The sequence below is a fragment of the Haemaphysalis longicornis genome, unplaced genomic scaffold (assembly GCF_048455015.1).
Source record: "Haemaphysalis longicornis isolate Haplotype H1 unplaced genomic scaffold, Haemaphysalis longicornis Haplotype H1 scaffold_7, whole genome shotgun sequence".
NCBI lineage: Eukaryota > Metazoa > Arthropoda > Arachnida > Ixodida > Ixodidae > Haemaphysalis > Haemaphysalis longicornis.
In genome coordinates this window covers 29,801,476-29,822,412 of record NW_027526422.1, presented here as the reverse complement: position 1 = coordinate 29,822,412, position 20,937 = coordinate 29,801,476, and the positions used below count along the sequence as shown (strand labels likewise).

Sequence of the window (20,937 nt, the reverse complement as noted above, 5' to 3'; positions counted from 1 at the left end):
GATTTTCGTGACCGCGTCAGCAGAAAACGCCAGGCTAAATGAAAGAAATTACTGGCACCGCCAGGAATCGAACCTGGACCTGAAAGAAACGGAGCGACAGCCCGTCGTCTTACCGACTAAGCTACACTCCCACGCGAGGAGACGGGGAGACAGACAGTGTACTCAACGAGCACAGTGGCGGACCTATACCCCCTGCGCTCATTCAAAGCCCTCGTGTGAAGTGCAAACCGCATAATCTATGATAACGGCGTTCACGTGGTTTGGATGAGCGCTGAGCGTAACATCGTCTGGGGAATGGGTGAGGGTCTTGGCGGTGACGCATGAAACAAGAGTGAGTGGGAGGCAGTGAAAGAGATCACGCCATAGCCGCGCGTGCCGCCCTGCTCCCCAGCCTTCGCCAGACGCTCCTCTGAATTTTCTTCTTGCCGTCGCTGCGGCGTTCGGTCACTCGGTTACGTGGACTCCGCCCCCGCGAAACCCAAATAACGGCGGCTACCAGAGTTTCTGGTTTCACTCGTTGTAGAGCCACGTGTGTGAATTCAGGTGACGTCGCATGGGCAATCGTTGCGGGCGTCGTTTACAGCTTCGCAGTCCAACCACCCTCACAGCGTAAATTGGAGCCAGATTTTGTTGTGGCCTATCATCTTTTTGCCATGGCCTAGAAAATTTTGACAACGACTGTACATTGCGCCAGTAGACATCCACACGGGTGAGGGTTGAAATGACATGCATTTGTTCTCTTCCTTGATGAAAATACACAGAGGAACGCGCAGTTTTTTGTGCAGCCAGGGATTGGAACACACATTTTTTTCCCAAGAAAGGAACACATTTCCGCAAGCCTCTTCCTTTAAAGGGACAGCCGACCGCTTTTTGTGGAGTGCGTGCCCTCCCCCTTACATGAAACCCATCGTTTTATATATACTGAGGTAACCACAAGCAATGTCTAAACAAATTAGCGGAAATAATTTTAATTTGACGCTTAACTTTTTGAAACCTGAAAAGTGGCGCCACGTAGTGTCTACACGCTACACTACGGTTCGCATGCCACGGCCGGGCTAGAGCGGAGGCGCGCGCCGTGTTGACAAACGCGCGCGCCCCGCCGCTCTGGCCCGGCCGTGCGCATGTGAAGAACTCTATTCCTGCTTCAATGCGTGATTCAAAAACCGCGTAAAGGAACATGCAAGGCTGCGTTTCATTATTGTTTTAGCTGGCGACAAATTTTTAAACACCTCTTTCCAGCTCGCGTACAGTTAATATATGGTGCCACGCAGCGATGGAGGAAAGAAAAGGTTAGGAGAGGCCCTGACGTCACGTTTGCGAAGACGCCCCCGCCATGTCGATGAGCCCACTGAGCCCAGAACTCTTTCCCATTGTACTCTGATGTTTCCGGTTTGCTAACAGTTTAGCGGTACGGCAGGCTCGCGAAAGCGAAACCAGACGACGGGAGGAGTGTTTGGGTCGGTACAGCACAACAGTCTTTGTGCGCTGCGTCTCAGCTGCGAAGAATTTTGTTTCACATGGGTAAGTGGCTGCAGTGGTCTGCAAGATGCCTCACTGTTGCGAGCCGGGTTGCCGGGTTTCCAAAACTTGCCGAAGCTGCCAACGCGTACGTTCTTACCGGCAGACCCCACTGGGCGGAATCGACGAGATATCGCCGCAAGAGAACGGCAACTATGCTCACCGACGACGCCAATTATTAACCATTAGATGTTGCCTTCGAAGGAACATTAGACCACAAAGAAAACGACAGCAGAAGAAACGCTGCTAAATCAGCTGTAGTGCACAGATTGCGGATGATGACCACGCCGTAGCGACAGCGCTTTGTTGCCAGCGTAGCGAGGCAGCCACACTCAAAGCGCCGTAAGAAAATGTCCGTGCCAGTTAGCCAGATTTAGCAGCCGCGGCGCAGCCGTAAAAAAATAGCAACACTGTTTATGGGCTCAAGAAAAATGACGTCCCTTCCTCCTCACTTTTTGCAATGCATTAAGATGCTAGGAGCCTCTCCTGAGCATTCTTTTCTCCATGCGCGCAGCCCACTGCCATGGTGGCCAGCCGCCTTCGAACATCGTTCTAGGTATAGGGCCCTAGAACGATGGCTCCTTTAAGGCGCCTTGGATTGAGGTGGTTTTCCCAATATACTGGGAAAACCATCTCAATCCAAGGTACCTTAAAGGAGCCATGAAGAGAAAATACTACTTCGTTTAATTTGAAAGAACTAGGATTCAGTATCTCACTCAGCTCCATTACAGCAACAAAAGATGTTTTTTAACGAAAAAAAAAGAATTATTTAAAAACTTTCAAATTTTGCGCCACAGTGACGTGTTGTGAGCGAGAATGACGTCATACGGGCCAACAATAAAACATAATTTTTAGTGCGTTAACTGCACGTTAGCATTCAAGTGAAACGGTCAAATGGAACTAGATGCCCCATTACAGACGTCCAGTCATGTGTCGTCGCGACAGGTCAGTTAGGCGGCCGCCAATCGCACAAACAAGGTTCCGTGACGTCATAGAAAAGTTGCGGGAAATTGGCTAGAGGGTCGCGACTGCTTCACACGTTTTCTTTAATATCTCCGTTATTTGTTCGAAGATTGTGTTGATATTGGTATCATTGTTATCGGGACTAAGATGTCTTTCTAATAAACCCAACTTATATTTTGTCTTCATGGCTCCCTCAAGTGATGTCCTTTCATTTGGGGTGGGGAAGCATGCACTCCACAAATATCAATTGGCTGTCCCCTTAAACGTTTTTCCGCATATCAATCCGGGAGTACGACTTTATACTTTTCGCATGGAATGTGTCGCTCGATAAACAACTTTATACTGTAGCTGACTGAATCGGACGGGACGTGCCTTAGCGAAGTGCGACACGGCCATGCCGGCGCCACAGAGCAGCAGGCAGCCCCAGGGCATCCATTCGCGGAAGGCAGACCAAGAAAGTAGCGGCGGGCTGTCCAGGCCCTCCAAGGGGTGCGCCGGCACCACGAACACCAGCGAGCCCACGGCCAGCAGGAGCGCAGTGCGAGGCACCAGGGGCCTGCAGAACACGCGAGACAGAACGCGAGACAGAACACGCCGCGTTTGCATCTTAGCTCGGATGATGTGCGTTTTTGAAATTTTATTCATTGTTCACACCTTACGCAATGTTCCACACGGTACAAAGTTTATGAAGTGGAGCTTTAATTTCCCCAAAGAAAAACTCCCGAGGCGAGGCGCTGGAAAATGAAAGTCCCGGTATCTGTGCTGTTAGCACGTGGTAGCCACCAAAGTCGCGCGCCATTTCAATCGTACTTTGTACCTCAAGCTTGTACGTTTCATCACTCGGATGTATGCACTTGGAATGGATTAGTTATCATTGATAGGGATAATTTTCAATATCAGTAGTCGAAGACAGAGAGAGACAGAGAGAGGGAGGGAGGGAGGGAGGGAGGGAGGGAGGGAGGGAGGGAGAGCGTGCATGCGCGCGCGTGTGTTTTTTACGGATGGCTACCGTCAACGCTCAAGGGAATTAACATTTGCTCTTACCTTTCACCTAAATTCTGTCATAATTACGTCGTGTGCTTTATTGAAAAGCTCCGCTGGTCATATAACTTTCACAGAATGGAATGACTCGTGTTGTTTTTGAATAAATGAATAAAATATCCAAACCGTAACCCAGACCATTCCCAAATACTACGAAACTTAGCTTTCCTGCGTTACAGCTGAACGCGTTTCGACAGCGCGACATTTGACTGCGCAGTTTGTGTCGCACTGCTCACAGGTGAGCGTGTCACACTGCAGTAATGGCAGAACAATAATGCTGCCATGCATGAGGTCTTGCGTTCGGCTCCCTATTACGGAGACTGGCTCTCTCTCTCTCTCTCTCTCTCTCTCTGTATATATTATACTGTTACTTCCTGTCAAACAGGGACGCAGGAAAGTATTCACGAAGACGCAGGGGCAAAGTATTTATTAGGCGAGGTGCCCAGCTTGCCAGGTGAAGCAGACAGAGAGCACCGGTTGGTGGTTAGCAATATGGCGACCAAAAACCAAGCACACCAGCCGCTAGCTAACGCGCTCCTTCGTCGTCCTCTATTGGGCCGCATCACACGGCACGTACCCACGCGGGGTATTAGCATGTCCGTTGGCATGTCCGTTCTTGGCAATGCTGTCATCCCACAGTTTGGCATGTTACAATATATATATTCCCCCCACGGGGTGGAGGGGCTACGCGCCGATGCTACTCCTCAGCCATAAGGCGCGTCGTGAGCTGAAGAAGGTAGAACACCTGGGGATATTTAATATGCGCCGAGATCTCAGCACATGTTATTTGTCGTTTTTCCCCTCCATCAAAGCGATAAGATGCTAAACCGCCAATCTTTTTGATTTACTTTGTGAAAGACTTCGGCGGTCTAAGTTAATCCCCTACTAAGTTAAGGTCTAAGTAAAGCCCTTCACTACAGCGCGTTTTTTAATCAGATGTACATTTGAATCTGAATGTTGCTCTAAACATTGTTGCCATTATTATTGCACTGAATATTGAACAGGTATAAAGGCGTTCTATGACACTATGTGTGCATGCACGTTTGAAGATAAAAAAAAAGGTGCGATCGTAACAAGAGAGTTCACAACAGACGGAGGCCGTTTCGGTACATTCTCTGCACTCTCGGGAACGATAGTGGAGAATTAAAGGAAAAAAAACATTTTTTGAGCCAGTTAGATCAGCGTGACGCCTATCAAACCAATTCTAGAATTCAGCAAATTAATATCTTGTAAGCACCCCGCACTGGTTCCAACTGCCACTTCGCCTAAGTGTTGTGAGTACCTCAATCAGGCGTAACGTCGCTCTCGTTTTATCGCGGCGCTTCCCGAACTCTCGCAAGTGTCTGTCATTGATTAAAAAACTGTGCACTGATTAAATTCCTCTGTCATAGGAATCGGTAAAACATGAAAGTGAAATGTTCAGCGAAATTTGCAGCGAAATGAGCATGATTTGCAGGTCGGCGGCTGTCTTGTGAGTGTGCTTGGCGAGCGACGTCCTGCTGGCTGGTCGCTTCGGCAAAGGTGTACTGGCGTCCTTTCCGTGAGGGATATGACGTCAGTGAAATATTGGTGCATCCCGGCATAAAACACTTTCCTGTTAAAATATAAATCCCGAGAACGAACAATCCTAAGTATAACGTACAATTTAGTTGTAGAGGTTGCTTCCCCCGCAAGAAGACCCTGTGCGCAGAGGTGCACCCTTTACGGGCCCCTTGCTTCGATGTACTGGCGTCATTTCCGTGACGGATATGACGTCAGTGAAATCTTGGTGTATCCAGGCATTAAACACTTTAGTGTTAAAAGTGATATCAACTTGTGGGACAGAAGTACTTCATAACTTGTCACAATCTCGAGTTCAAAGCTCCACTTTCTTTCCAGTGATTCATCCGCTGATATGGAGCAGGCGATGAATAGGCGCTGCGCCTTCTGGGCGCATTATTGCTTTAGTGTCCCCTGACGTTAGGGAACCTGTCTAAGTGCATATTTCCTCGGGAATTAAGGCGGTATCAGCTCCGTTGCTTGTAGGTTTTACTTTGATGCCCAATCTTTGTTACCGAAGCCAAACCATGCGTTTACACCAACTGGTCCAATTTCCACGCTTTAAGTCATTGTCATAGTTTCGAAATCAGATGCGGCCAAGAACCGATTGCTAGGGTAAGCCGGACGTTACCTCTGGAAATGTATATTACACTCCTTTGACCTTAAACTGCGTCCTGTAAAGAAACACGTTATTAATACGCCAGTGGTTATATTGATCCCCAAGCGAATGTACTGTTTTGAATTGATTGAGGGGTTTAACGCGCCGACGCAACGCAGGCGACGAGGCGCGCCGTAGTGGAGGGCTCCGGATTAGTTTCGACCACCCGGGGATCTTTAACGTGTGCCGAAATCTCGAACACGCGGGCGTTTTCGCTTTTCACCTCCATCAGAAAAGCGGCCGCCGCGGCCGGGAATCGAACCCGCGCCCGAATGAACTATTCTGCGATCTGGACGAATCAAATGCGTTTAGCAGATTTGAGCGAGGTACGTGATCTTCTTCATTAAAACGCTTACAAAACCAATGTGTAAACAAGTTGGGTAATTGTTCACGACAAATGCTCGTTTCAGTACAGGATATTTAAATTTTCAAAACAAGTAATAATTAAGTTTTTGGTATCAAGCTTGAATATGTTTCATCACGTACACAAACAGCGGAAACTGCCTTATAACTTTCCGTCTCTGTTCGTTCCCACGTTTATGTGGTGTTAAAGCTCCCTAGGGTATGTTATGTGGCTTAATGATGCATTAAAAATGACAAGCGCACTCCATATTCCTTCCGCGACAATCCATTGTGGCTGTACTTGAGCAAGTGTAACATGACCTACTTGGGATTGTGTAGCAGTTCATACCAACCACCGGTGGCCCAATGAGAGATCAGCGTGCCGCAAGTCACGAGGAGTACGGCAGTCTCACAGAACCTACAAGAGAACAAAACAGCAGTTCCAGGTCGTTCCGCTGCGAAAACGAATTCTTCGCGGAGCCCAGAAAGCTCGCTTATGGACAAGACACGGAGCTGCGAGCTGTGGATAACACTGAAAAGCTAGAAACCTTTTCATGGCGTAGGAACGGATAATAGCACGTCGGGGTTTTTCTGGCAGATGACAGCTGTGAGTGCTAATTGGAGTATAGACGACTTGCCCGCAAAGATGCACGACGCTTGAACGTTGATGGAATTTGTGGCGCGAAACACTTTCGGAGTAGCCACAGAGGCTCGGTATACCCACTCTAGGTTCTCGAGTTTAAAACAAGAACAAATGAGGTGGCCGCAGATGAATGTAAATATAGTTCTATAAAGAAGGGGAAAGGGGATGGTGAATCCACTCAAGGACCCATTCATTTCAATAAGGCTTTGTTTGGGGCTTGCAGGCACAAACTTGGCGCCATAGTCTTTACTCGCGGGCTGCTACGATCAAAGGAACAAACGTAGACGTTTAAGCGCTGAAAATCGCACCTTTCCCGCCTTGCTTGTGATGCACTGTATGGGTTCTCTACTAGAAGCGTCACTTTATCCTCGGGCAATAGAGGTGCAGCAAGTAACCGCATACACGAATTGTGGGGACACCGGTGTCTTAGCACACAAAAAATGTGTAGGGGATGTATGGCATCCACTTGAAATGCAGGCGCACGGCTACAAATTGGAGCAATACAGCTTTTTCAGAAACGTGGCAGTTGAAGAAAAATTCAAAAATTCGTCCTTGTTCAGGACGTATTTTTTCTCATCAGCTAAGTTTCTGAGAAAGCTAGCTGTGCAGCTTCCCTTTGTAGCCGTACGGTTGCATCGCAGCTGGATGCCAAACTTTCCTTTCGCAGGAACTTAGAGATACACTTTGGTATTCCCCTAAACTGGTCGATCAAATCGGCTGTAAGTGGTCGCTTATTCTACGGCGTGCCAAATGAATGTGAGGACGAACCTTATGGGGCCCAGGTGGCGATACTTGACGCGGTAGGCGTCTCGCCGTATCTCGTGCAGCCTGCACCAAGAGTTTTGGTTCGACTTACGAACCGTAGTACCGTGTACGATGTAGAGGTACAGGATAGCATCATAAAATTATTAGCTCCTCCAAATTCGCAAGAAAAGCGTGTGCCCCGGCTTTAGTGCCTTGTTGCCACTTCTTTCCCCTCAAATTCTGGGCATGTTTTAACGCACACCATAATGCAAACGTGGTGTTTTAGCAGGTAGAGAAAATATGTCTAACTCCGTGTCGTGATAGTCGGCTACAGAACTGACAGCAACCCCTTCGTACTCACTGTCCACAACCTGGCTTGCTATACCATATATTAGAGCATGCCAACACACCCTAGATTTTTTCCACTCCCCAATCCCTCCTCCGGACATCCAGCCCAGACCCGGATATTCAAATTACCCGCCCCGTCTGCACATATTTGGGGTAGTGGCAAGCTTCAGCTAACGCAGTGCAATGGTCGGCCTCCGCTTGGGGCGCCGGACGTCATGACCACGGGTCAACCCATCACCAGGTAATTAGACATCAGCCCCTGAACCGCGTTGCGTTACTCCACGAGCGTTCCAAGCGGAACGTGGAATTTATCTAGGGGAACCTTTCGTTGCTATTGCCGTTTGATTTCTTAAATGCCGCCAGGAGGTGGAGCGGGAAACAGCAGGTACCGTTTTCTGCAGTTGATGCGGCGTTCTATTTGCTAACGCAAAAGCCAACCATCCGTGAATTTTTAATAAAGGAACGCTGCAAATATCACTTACATTTTGATTTTCTGCCTTATATTTGCATATTGTCTTGTTCTTGTTCAACAATGTTGACAAGCATGAATATTAACACCAGACTCAGACGTTTAGATTTGGCTGTGGGTGTATAAGACTATTGCGCAGTTTTTTTCACTTTGGCCCGGTGGCTGAATCGAGTCACGGACGGACAGACAGGCAGACAGACAGACAGACAGACCGACCAAAATTTGTTCTTGGAAGTATCCCCAAGAAAGACTATCGTCTTTAATAGACGTCGCGCGTGGCGATCAGTATACATGACTAGGGAAAGGGGTGGTGGCGATGAAGTGGAGAGGAGTATAAAGTGGGGCTGTAACCATACTGCCTCCGTAGATTGCCATGTTTCACTGCGTAACGCACAATGTTGGAAAGCCAACTTACCAAAAACAAAGCTAGCACCGACTTTTTAAAGATCGGCCTTACCTCTAAACACCAAAGAATTGCTAGAAAATCGTTTTTCCAGGGGCAATATAAGGCATATGAAGGTATGGAGGACAGACCTGTTCCATTATTTTTTTTATGAGTTTTTTATTCGCTGAACACAAGTCCCCGAGGTTTCGTCCCACACGCCGAGTTTCGTTCCACACGGGCGCGAAAACTGCAAACGTAGCAGCGTGACTCACGTAGCGGGCAGAGCGTGCCGAGAGAGATACCACCAGAGGACGCCGCAGCAGGCAATCATTCCGGGAAGCGAGTAGATCACCCAGGACGAGAAAGTCACCGCGTGCTGCAGCGGGTACGTCCTGTGGGAGATGCATGGGTGCAAATTGCCACAGCCGTGCTACGTTCGGGTACGGTGTACCGGTTTTCCGGACGCTCTCGTCCGCGTGTTCGGCCACTTAGCGCTAGAAGGAAGTGCGGGCCAAGTCATGCTTACTCGTCTAGAAACTCCACGAGATTTTTGCTCGGCACAGCGCTCTCTGGTGTCGCTGTGCAGCCTATGATGGAACCGTACACCAAGCCAAGGAACAGTGCCCGGCGAAGACGATTCTTGTCCTCGCTGCGTGGTGACAACCGCCACATTAGCTATGCAATCACCCGTTGCTCTTATCACCCCTTGTGCGTTTAGGGGAAGGAGATATAAACATAGAATGCAACTCCGATTTACATGGTATTACTTGGGTTAAGGGAAAACTTTGCATAGTTGCTCGATTAGAAGTATACTAGGGGTGCTCGAAAAGTGAATTTGTAGGATCGGAAAGGATGACAATGTTCGGCGTAACGATAAAGTTGTTTTAGCGTCCCATTGCAACATGATTTTTTCCAATATGTCTACATTACATTGAGAGCTACGAAGCATTTGCAAAGCGGATTCTGTCTGCTTCTTGCCTGCAGACGCCCGGCATGATTTTGAGCCATTGTGGGGTGTCAGTATACGGCATGCGTCTTTCGAGGACACGCCTTCCCTTTTGCGCCCTCATTCCTTTGGAGGCTATCCCGGCACGGAAGAAATTCCGGTCTGTTACTGTGTTACTGTCGTGCAACCGAGTACCGCCGACACTCACGTGTTTTCGGACTTGTCGATGTGCGCGCTCTTGAAGGGCGTGTGAGGCTGGGGGCTGGACTCCTGCAGGACGAGTTGAGTGGGCGGGCTGAACAAGTTCGTCCGTTTGGGGCGCCTGTCTCCTGGCTCTGGAAACGGAACGAGTATAGGGGATGGTTCAGGGCACAGTAGTAATGGTACCAGTAAAGGTAACGGTAACAGTAATGGTAATGGTAATGGTACAGATAGGGAAAAAGAGAATTGAGGGGGCGAGTTGAGGTGAGATAAGGTCAAAGCAAACACAGGGAAATGGGTTCTGTATAACAAATGATTCAAAGGGCGAAACATGCGTGCGGAGAACGGATCGTTTCCGCGCTCGTTTTTTACATCTCCAAAATCGGTCCAGCAGCCTTCTTCAGAGTGGGAAAATGCGTGCGGAAACGTGTCTTTCAAGACTCCGATGTTAGAACGGGCACTGAGATAAGCGCGGACCTCTCACATAATTGTTGAAGCAACCGGGACCGAAAACGAGCGCTTGTTTCCTTGCAGCTCTGCCTAGATGTCAGTTTCGGCGAAGGGAACGGGGTGCGCACTTCGGATGAAAAGGTTTGATTCTTGCCTGCAGATTAGGAGGCAACCGACTGTCCAGTATGATAGACATCGAAGCCAAATTAAAGGTACCACAACGACAACAGACACCCTCGTGTTATTTGAAAGAATTTGACCTTGATTGAGATTCTGCACGATTGATTCCGCACGATTTAGACCTTGATTGAGATATTCAGCTTGATTGAGATTCTGCGCGAGGACGCGGGTTCGATTCCCGGCCGCGGCGGCCGCTTTTCTGATCGAGGCGAAAAGCAAAAACGCCCGTGTGTACGAGATTTCGGCGCACGTTAATCCGGATTAACGTTAATCCGGCGCACGTTAATCCGGATTAATCCGAAATTAATCCGGAGCCCTCCACTACGGCGTGCCTCATCGCCTGCGCTGCGTTGGCGCGTTAAGCCCTACAATCAATCAATCAATCAATCAATCAATCAATCAATCAATCAATCAATCAAGATTCAGCTTCATTCACTGTTGTTGTACATGGGATCTTTTTCTGTCCTGCCTGAGCACTGAATGCTCGTTAACTTCCCCGGCTGCCGAACTCCACTTCGGCCCCTGGGGACGTACACGTTGCTTCAAAAGAAAAAGAGAAAAAAAAAAAAAATCCCGAGCCATCTCCCTTAACGTGAAACCTGAAGAGGGGCGAAGCAAGCAGTTTGTAAGTGTATTCTTGGCGCCTTAAGCGTTTTTGCCCACGGAGACGAAACCGTTGTGGATAGAGGTATGCAGCTAGCTGTAAAAGCATCGTGACTTTGAAGGGCGAAACTCTCTAACGCGAGGCGTAAATGAGTGTCCCGGCGTTTTTTTTTTTAGTACGCGTCACGAGGCGCTCCAGCGCGAGGCGTAAACGGGTGTCCCGAGGTTTTTTTTAGTACGCGTTACGTTCTAGCGCGAGGCGTAAACGAGTTTCCCGGTGTTTTAGTACCGTGACTACTTGATACGACGATTACGACGACGACGACAGGAGACGCCAATAGTCAGTCCCTAAGGGGCTTCGCCCCTAAAAACGGAGAAATCAGAGTGCTAATATCATTCAAGCATTCAAGCGGCGATGTATTACAACAGTTCAATCTCCCAATAGTGTTTCTCGGTCACCTTTGTCGACGGCCATCAGTCGCACAAACTAGCCCCGTGACGTCATAAGGGCAGTGCGACAAAGGGACTGGTGATGCGCCACTTGTTAATTCGTTTTAATATAATGTCGCTTGTCAAGTTGGCGCTAAACATGGCAAGTCATTTATTTTCACGTGAAAATGCGAGTAATTTACCAAGCATGTTTTTTGCCTTCATGTTCGTTTGAGACGATACGCTGATATAAAAATAGCTTTGAAGGCGCTGCACGCTATGCACGTTCCGCATCTCTGATCCGTATTTCGGGTTTTGCCGAGCTTGGGCGTCGCATGCAGGATTTAGACTGGATAGGTGTTTGTGATTTTACACCAAAATTTCTTGCAGGAAATGAACATTCCTTGAGCGACGGTTGCCTCAAAATGTACTCTCTGCCTATAGCTTGTATTCCCAGGCGAGGCGCGCATGCAGGAAACCATAGGTGTGCACCGCCACTGGTTACGTCGGGCTCCGCGGGATGGCGGTACTTGTCCGTGCTAAACACATGACTGTGTTGGACGTTCCAAACTCTACCTCACCTAACGCAAAGTAACGCCTCGAGTCCATTGTGAGTGCGATTAATAACATCTCTGTTGGCACAACCGTTGAGAATCGTGTTGAAACGGAGCAGACAACGCACGCCGGTGTTTTTTTTTCTGCGGCGTTCGGGCGCGGTGGCACAAGCCGTGCCATGTCCATGGCGCATCGGCCATGTCTGTGGCCGTTTGCAGTGTTGCCAAGCAAAGAAATTGTCAGCTAAGCTTTTCAATGAATACCACCTATTCCGACTGTCGTCAGTCAGCGCGCGTATTCTCCTAGTGTCTATTTTACACATAGTTTCGAGCATCCTGTTGTCGCTTCAGTATTATTTTGTTTGCCTTGTCCATCGGTTTGTCATCACTGCTGCTACACCGCGCTGTACAAGAAAAGTGATATTGAAGTTATAATAATGACACCACTTGCTGTTATGACGTCACAGTTTTGCAACACTTGCGTTAGCTTCCTGCATAGGAGGAGGAGGAAAAAACGTTTATTGCTCCCATTGAACGGGAAGAAAGGAGCGCGGGCATAGAATCGAAAATTTGCGAGTCCGTGACGTCATGGTGACAGTACTGCGTCTTAAACGTAGCCTTCGAAATAGAGGGTTCACGAGGCACAGCTCACGTGTCCAATGAATACTGATCAAATTTAGAAATTTCTTGAAAATGTGGTATCTGCCTGGCCCCAGCATGGACGAAATCAAAAGGAGGTGATGGTAAATGGGAGAACATGTTCTTCAAAAAAGCCCTTTCCAGCCGCACCAGGCTTTGCCTCCTTGTCCCTGCCTGTGAAGATCTCGTCGACGAGGCTGTCCACGATTGGCATCAGGAGCATGGAGGAGAGGTAGTGGTCCACCACCAGGGAGAGCAGCACCGCCGGCACCATCACTAGCAGCAGGAGCCTTCAGCGGAAAAAGCACAAGGAAACCCAGCTAAGGAGAACGCCCATAGGAGGCGTAGAGGATTTAGTTTTTCGCTTTTTTCGCGTTAAAAACATCATTTTCGTTCATTAAAGGTGAACTGCGCTCAAAATTTCGACCTCCTAAAAACACTGTTTTCGTTTTGTCTGCTGAAAGCAAGATGCAAAATACAACAGCTGAATAACGCGCGTGGACGCCGCAAGAAATTAGAAAAAATCGGCGATTAAAAAAAAAACCGAAATCGAGAAGAGCGCAGCAATTGAAGTGACGTTGCAGCCGTCCAGCGAGTGGCCGGACGGTCAGCAGCTCGGGAGCAAGCCTGCGCGCAAGCTCTACGCGGGCACGGGGCAGCACATGGGTGAAGCGTTCGCAGCAGTGCTCGACCGGTTCTCCAGCTGCGTGGTTGGCCAGAGGCAGAAGCCCCCGTCGGCTGGAGCGCCACAGGCGCGTCCACGGCCGGGCCACAGCGGCGGCGAGCGCTGTGTCGGGCACGCCGCCGCTCTACCCCGACCAACGCGCGCACGCCGCCGCTCTAGCCCTGCCGTGGCGCGTCATGGCTGTTTACGCGATCCGCCGGCAGGTGCACCGCGGTCTGCGTCGGAGCTTTTTTACACGCTTGTCAGTGATTAACGAGGCGTTTCAGGGGGCTACCACCCGTGTCCCAGCTGATTTGGTGGTACGTACTACACAATAAAAGTAAATTTGGTCGATGTGAAGTTTGACAGCGGAGAATCTGAACTCACAACCTTCGGATTACGCGTCCTATACTGTACCGATCGGATGAGCGGTATTACCACGCCGAAGCTGCGCCTGGGCTACGAGGCGCGCCGTAGTGGAGGGCCGTAGAGCATGGCTGTAGTGTGTGAATTTCCCCTGAGCTGCAAAAAAGTGGTCATAGGGCAAACTGGAAGGTGTTTCAATGAGAGGGCGAGGGAGCACAACTGAACAGTTGCAAATAATGCGGGTGGCCACCTTTCTGGGCACTGCAAAAGATGCAAGTGTTGCCCCCTGTTAGGTCGTACAAAGTTTTTGAGGAGGGCAAGCGGAAAGCTTGAGCGCGAAATTCCTGAAGCTCATTCTGTAAGGCAGGCAGAGGATAGCGGCGTTAGTACTCCGTCCATATAGCTGTCAGATGAAGAAGTAACCTTTTTAGAAATGTGGTGCACTTTGACGTTACAATGTTCATCGTTTATTTTTTTTGTGTATAGAAACAGCATGCCAGCATCTTTTTTTCAATAAAATCTAGTTGGAAGTTTGGCACTGTGCTGTTCGTACGTGTTTCTTCTTCGTTCCTGTTTTATTGCGCCGTAGTAAATTATCCGGACTAATCGTGACCACCTGGGGATCTTTAACGTGCGCCGAAACCTCGATACACAGGTGTTCTCGCTTTCATCAGAAAAACAGCCGCAGCGGCCGAGATCGCACCCGCGCCCTTGGGCTCAGCTGCACAACATCCTTGCCATTGAGCCACCGTGGCGGGTATCCTATGCTTTATCAATTCAGCTATACCAGTACGGCTTTGTCCCTTAGTGTGCGTCCTCGTAGTCAGCGGGCCATAGGAAAACAAGATCGATCCATTATATGCCCAGTGCGGAGCTGATTTATTTCATGTCTCGAAATTCCGCGCTGCACCCTTCCCACTTGACATTTGCTTAGATACTTGGCAACCCCTTTACCTAGCTCACAAACTACGTACGTTAGCACTCATAAGATGCCGTCGCCGCGTAGGATACACTACCCCAAATGGTAGGATACCCTTGCTTTAACATAAACGCCACAGGAAGTGGCAGAGAATTCGCCACCGGTATAGTTGAACTGGTAAGGCCTCTGACGCGCAACCTAAAAGTTCTGGGTATGGTCCTCAACCCTGGCGCGTGTTTTTAGAGCGAAAGCTCTGCTACTCTACATCTTTCAAGGTCATTCATCACATCGCAATGACCTTCAGCCGCCGGCGCACATGCTCCCCCTTTCTTATCGTTTCGCTCGATCGGAGCTTCACCGTTCCGCGTGAATAGGCGAGGGTAAAATAGATTTTCGTCTTCGCCTAGCTGCGGCTGAGCCGTCTGTTCCTGCGGTTATTCACCGCAACTGAATGACTGACATTGAAAACACTGCGCTGGCTGAGTTTCAAGGAACGAAAACAGAAACGCACGACGCACGATGCACGTAGACGAAAGCGCTGCTTTGCCGGCTGCTGTGCTGGCGCTTGGTTCCTCAAGGATAAATTTAACCATTCAGTATATATACAGCTTGATGACAGGCTGCAATATCTCAAGCCCGGGCCATCTTTGACGGAACACTGTGTGCATAGTCTTTGCTTTCTCTCGTGATAACTATAGGCTTAGAAGAAACCTGAGCCATTTTTTCCCATGTCATACATGTCAGAAACGATTACATTAATTTTAAAACGGTCATACTACTTCCCCTATGCTTTTTTTAGCGTGCTAAACTGCTGGATTTTTCCCTCTCTTTCTCTCTCTTGCTGTGAGATCACGCCATAGGCCTTACGCAGAAGTGCTGCTGCCCACGTTGCAGAGAATCAGTAGGGCCAGCCGATTGTACACGCCGTTCTTGGATGCCGCTATCACCACGAACATCACCGACAAGAAGCTCAGCTGGGGCATCTGCGCAGGAGACAGGGTACAGTACACAACTAGAGAACAAAGGATAGACAACAGCAATCGTAGACACAAGAAGTAGGCAACAAAGCGTTCGTGTTGTCTACTTCTGTTTTGTGTTTTTGCGCTTTGAATTATAAACAAAGTACAGTTTCTATATCTGACCTGGTAGTTTGTTTGCGCCTGAAGAGGTGCGTGGCGTTATCGCCATGGCGACACAAACGCCACCATTTGGGGAAGCGCATTAAAAAAAATAGCAGTGGCTTAGCAAATGCCAGGATATACGTATCGTGAGCTGAGGTTCAGCTGGTTATTCTTAGGTTTCCTGGTTGTCTAGGATTAGCTGATTATCATGCTTGTTGCTACTAAAACGATTTCCAATCCAATCCAATCCAGTCCGGTCCAGTCTAGTCCAGTCACTGCTCCTCGCGCATGCGCAACACGGATCTCCAGGAGCCACGCGAAACGGCTATCAAGCGGCTCCGGCGCAGCGTCAGACTTGGCTACTGCGCAGCGGAAGCGCGCCGCTGGGCACGCGCCGCCGCCAGTGCGTCTGCAGTCGTATGGGCAGCCCTGCTAGTTGCGTATTGAAAACGTTTGGAGGCCAGACACCTCATAAACATAGTGGACGTCTTCACTACAAACCGCCAGAGTGGCTGCGCGTTACGTACTGCGCACAGGTTACCGGTGCCGAGATTTCAACGCAACAGTAAAACTACATGAGGCGGACGCGGGGCTTTTGGTTCTCGCTGCGAGTTCCCAAAACGTGCTTGAGAATCCCCACCGTTCAACTTTGGCATATTTTTGTCCTGTTTGTTTTCCTCGTCCCACATTGCATTGCTTGTTACTTCTAATACGGGCAAGGTATCTTTGCATCGTGTTACATGGCCCATTTCGCGTATGTATTAAAAATAAGACAAATCAAGCACCCAGATGTGGCGCACAGGGATGTACCTATTTTCATTGCCAACTATCCTGTCACAAGTAGCGATTTTTAGGTTACTCTCAAATATAAAGATCAATGATAGTTTGTGGCTGTGCCTATTTTCGCGCGAATCATGGCGCGGAGAGTTTTTGAAAGCTAGATTAGCACATCTCTTTGACGGGTGAGTGAGAAGATACGGTGCTGTACACACCCGGCTCGCAAAGAGAAATGTTCTCTGGGGAGGTGCAGATACAAAAGGGATTTTATTTTGAGTTACGAGGTGTTAAATTCCACTTCCAACGCCGTTTCTATGCGCAGGAAGAAAAGCGCATAACATCTTTTAAAATATATATTTTTATTTAACGCTTGTTTTTTACAGGTTCTACATGCGGTGGAGGATTCCAGATTAATTTGAGACCCCATGGGGTTCCTTTTAACAGGCATGCGCCCGGCACCGGTACGCACACATGGATGATCAGGACTTCAGCTGTTTTCAGAAAGCATCCGCAGGAGCCGATAGTCGAACCTACGTTTTCATGCTAGCAGCAGGATGTCTCAGCCACTGATTCCCAGCGGCGGGTCATCAGCGTGATCAATCGACGTCAAACTGCGCCTAGCCTGTTGAAACGTTAACAACAAAAGCATGGTTACTGCGTTCCGCACTGGCTTTACCTCGAGGTAGATCTTGGCGACTTCTTCGCTGGCGGCGAGTCCTATCAGAGGCAGCACGAACACGGGAAACAGGGCGGCCACGGGTGCGGGCAGTGGACCGCACAGCACCAGCGCACCCAGCGATATCAGGAAGAAGCAGCACTTGAGCGGCTGCAGTGCGCATGCGTCACGGCTCACACTCTCGGTACCGAGCCAGCTAGCCAGGGCGCAAGATGTGCTCAACCCTTGCCGTATTTCTGATGGGAGTGAAATCGGGATGAAGAGTCCGGGACCAGGACGAACAAATGTAGGCAAAGCAGCACATAAAGCATGTTCCGAACAGCCCACGCTAACGGCAAAATCGCTAGTTTCCCTAAAAGGGACACTGAAGTGATTTGTAAACATTGCGGGATTACTAACACAATTGTAGTCCGGAGTCCACAGGCCATGTTTCGACCACTCTGAGTGCGTTTACGCGAATTTATTTAGTAGAAAAATCAATTCGAAAATGTTGACCTACTCTCTACATCCTCGCCCATTTATTGCGGCGTTTTCGTGTGACGTCAGGAGGAGATGACTTGGCTTGACTTCGCTACGGCACTGCTCGCCGACCTTCCGACAGAGTCAGTCGACCCAGCGTTTATGGTACAGCGTTTAGTCCGCCGGCCGCCAACAAGTCGTCGCAATTCGTTCGCTCAGTTGAAACTAAGCCACGGCATGTTTGTGAATGGAATAATGTGCGTTTCTCTAGTTTGTACGCTGTATCAAGCTCCAAGTCCAGGTCACTCCACACAAGCGCAGCACAAGCGCACATGCGACGCTTCGTTGACTGGTACGCTAGTAGGAAAATCTAAGGCCACTTGAAGGCGGGAGAAGCCAGCGAAGCCAATATAGAAATAAAATCATCTGAAACGTTTACCGTACAGCGTAAAACTATGGAGGAGTAAGCACTGTCTTGCGCTGGGTGAACAAGCTCAGCGGCCAGCAGCACGACTATGCATCTGGGGACGCTTTTCCGTCTAAGAAATGCAATTGCTAGACGTGAGATATTGTGTAAATTTGGGGGCGCTTACTGCACGAGCGCTATACAACAAATAGTCACCTAAGCTGCTTAAAACGCTAAACTAAATAAAAGTGTAAACTGGTTATACATTATATACCTTATATTTCCGCCGTCGCCAGTGCTGCCCCGTGGCCGAGTGGCCTCGAGCGCTAGGAATAATATTTGGCAAGTCGCAAGTTCGAATCCCCGAGGGCAGTTTTTTTTTAAGCTCATTTTTTCGTTTTCAGCCGATATTTTCTATACTGACTTCACGATTTTTGGTCCGGAACGTTCCCTGCTCCACGAGCGAGTTCCCAGAACGCGCGCAGACTGACGCTGAAGCGCTAGCCAGTTCTCGTTGGTGTGCTGTTGCCATAAGCACCGACTGCTTGCGGGCGGTGGGCACAGGCCAAAATCAGCAGACCCTTGGCCTGGTGCGAACACGCTTTTTACGATACAGGCATGAGTGCGGCAAGCTCCAAATATGGGGGAAAAGCGCATGGCATTCGAGCGTCTGCGGTGACGCGGAGGGCGTTCATCCACTGCGTAGGCCTCGGTTAGTGATTGTTACGATTCCAGGCCGTCCTGGGAGGCTTATCTTAGACATTTTACAGTCGACTACGTGGCAGAAGCGCGGTATGACGATTACTGAGATGTCTAGAATGCCCATCAAACGATGCCGTCGGATGTCAAGCATGTTTTTTTACAGAACCGAAACCGAAACTTGTTTGAATGCTAATTGCGGGCATCGTTCAATCACGGTGCATCTCCTCTCGTCGTCACAGCGTTTAGTTGGTGCGGCCGCCGCAGACCGCGCATGGTAGTTTTCTTCTTTCGAGCTTTATAAAATAATTACCGATTGTCAACCGGATAAACGATGAAAAGTGCGTTAATTTGAGCCCCTCTACGCAGTGCAAGAAAAAACGGGAGCTTGACAAATTCCCTTCAGTGTCCCTTTAACTACCTCCTCAACGTTATAGTAAAGGGGAACATGCATACCCCTCGCCTGACATGCTGGCATGGCACCACAGTCACTTCTTTTATCTCATTAAGCTGTGGTATATTAAGAGTCACAGAGGCAGCAGAGCCCAGCGTACTCACGTCGGAATGGACCAGGCTGGCAGCCACCGTTAGGGCAGCTGAAGTTGCCACCAGGGCAGCTCTGAAGAGATGTAACCCCAGTGTCTTGGAAGCCAAGCAGGCCGGCTGAAAAGATCGTGAACATACATTTTTCTGGCTAAAGCATGTCATGCCATGCCTAGGCAACATGGCGGCGCCTGCAGATGACGCGAAACACAGCTTCTGGCTCGTCATCATCATCGGCATCGCCAGCCTACCTATGTCCACTGGGAAAGCCTCTATCACAGGCATCCAAACAATCCTATCCTGCGCTGCCCAGATCGTGGGCAGAGAATGGACTTGAACCTTCTGAATTTTAGGCTAAAAAAAGAACTAGTACGACAAGCTTCTCTAGAACGCACATAAGCGATTGGTAGTGTCTATTATCCCGGCAACCGGGAGAATTACCGTCAGAAGTTTCTGTTTCTGACGGCATTCGCCTCTTATTGGCTAAGCACGCTACGCGGAGATTCTATGGGTTAATTTTCCCCTAAAAAGCCGTGTTTGCAGCTGTCCCTTCAGCGCATTCGGCTTCCAGCTACTGCGCAGTGCGGACGCAGGATGGCGAGCTCCGTTGAAGGAGCGGCTTTGCCGGGCCTTTCGGCCCGCGCTAGCAGGTCAACCGGTATTGATAACGCCCAGGATTATCAAGTTGTGCTGCCGCAACTGCCGTCCGGACCAACTGTGCTTAATACGATTTTCTTGCACGCCGATTTGAGAGCCAGGCCGTACAAGGTCGAAGAATTCTGCGACACTTTGGTTCGTCTGGAGCTGTTCACCGAGGTTATCGTCTTGGGAGCGTACCAGATGAACCATTTGTGGGCGGTTACTTTGAGAACCCGAAGGGGCGGAGAAACTTGCTGCCGCCGGGGAACTCCAAGTCAAGGGCCGTCGTTGCCTCGTCATCGATCCCCGTCACCAGGACATCCGGTTAAAGCTCCACTGGGTGCTCCACAACGTCCCCGACGACGAAGTGCGAATCGCCCTGGGGCTTTACGGCAAGGTCACGGAAGTGACCCGGGACCGATGGCATGTGCCAGGCTGCTCTGTGCAGCTCTCGACTACGCGCCTGGTCACCCTACAGTTGAAGTCGGGCGTCAGCGTGGACGACATCCCCCACCAGGTACGGGTCGCCGGCGAGCAAGCCCTGGTCGTGGTGCCCGCGCGTGCGCCTCTCTGTCTCCGCTGTCACCGGAGCGGACACATTCGACGCGAGTGTATACGGTGCCCCGCTGTGTTCTTTGTCGCCGCTTCGGCCACGACGAGAGCGGATGCGTTGGCACCTACACAAACGTCGCAGGACCAGGAGGGGTTGACAAGATCTCCGAGTTCGTCATGGATACAGAGGAGGCAGAGGAGGCTGCAAGGGGCAAGGTAGAGGTGCTGGCGAAGGAGGTGACGCCCCCTGAACCAGCTCGCGTCGTCCCGCCGGAGCGCATCCCGCCTGTAGTGCCGGCTAAAGACCCTGAAACCCCCCCAGGAACAAGGTGCCGTCGCCGAGGCGCCTAATGCCTGCAAAAGTGTTGGTGAGCCGCACGCAGACAACATGAGCGTTGACGGGCAAGACCAAGACGGGACCCCAGGCGCAAGTGCTGTGTCGGGGAAACATGCAAGGGAAAGTG

General features: G+C 49.8%; 1 protein-coding gene across 1 annotated transcript; it reads right to left on the bottom strand.

The window, feature by feature from the left end:
- Positions 1-979: 979 nt before the first annotated feature.
- LOC144146219 (Na(+)/dicarboxylate cotransporter 3-like) lies at positions 980-20,228 on the bottom strand. Its single transcript, XM_077678183.1, has 12 exons — positions 20,120-20,228; positions 19,298-19,402; positions 17,176-17,325; positions 15,469-15,584; positions 12,803-12,942; positions 9,805-9,931; positions 9,177-9,299; positions 8,923-9,042; positions 7,473-7,532; positions 6,387-6,479; positions 2,854-3,037; positions 980-994 (listed from the first exon to the last, which is right to left on the bottom strand). Exons 1-12 carry the CDS (start codon positions 20,219-20,221, stop codon positions 980-982), a joined length of 1,335 nt encoding a protein of 444 aa, XP_077534309.1. The 5' UTR covers positions 20,222-20,228.
- Positions 20,229-20,937: the final 709 nt, after the last annotated feature.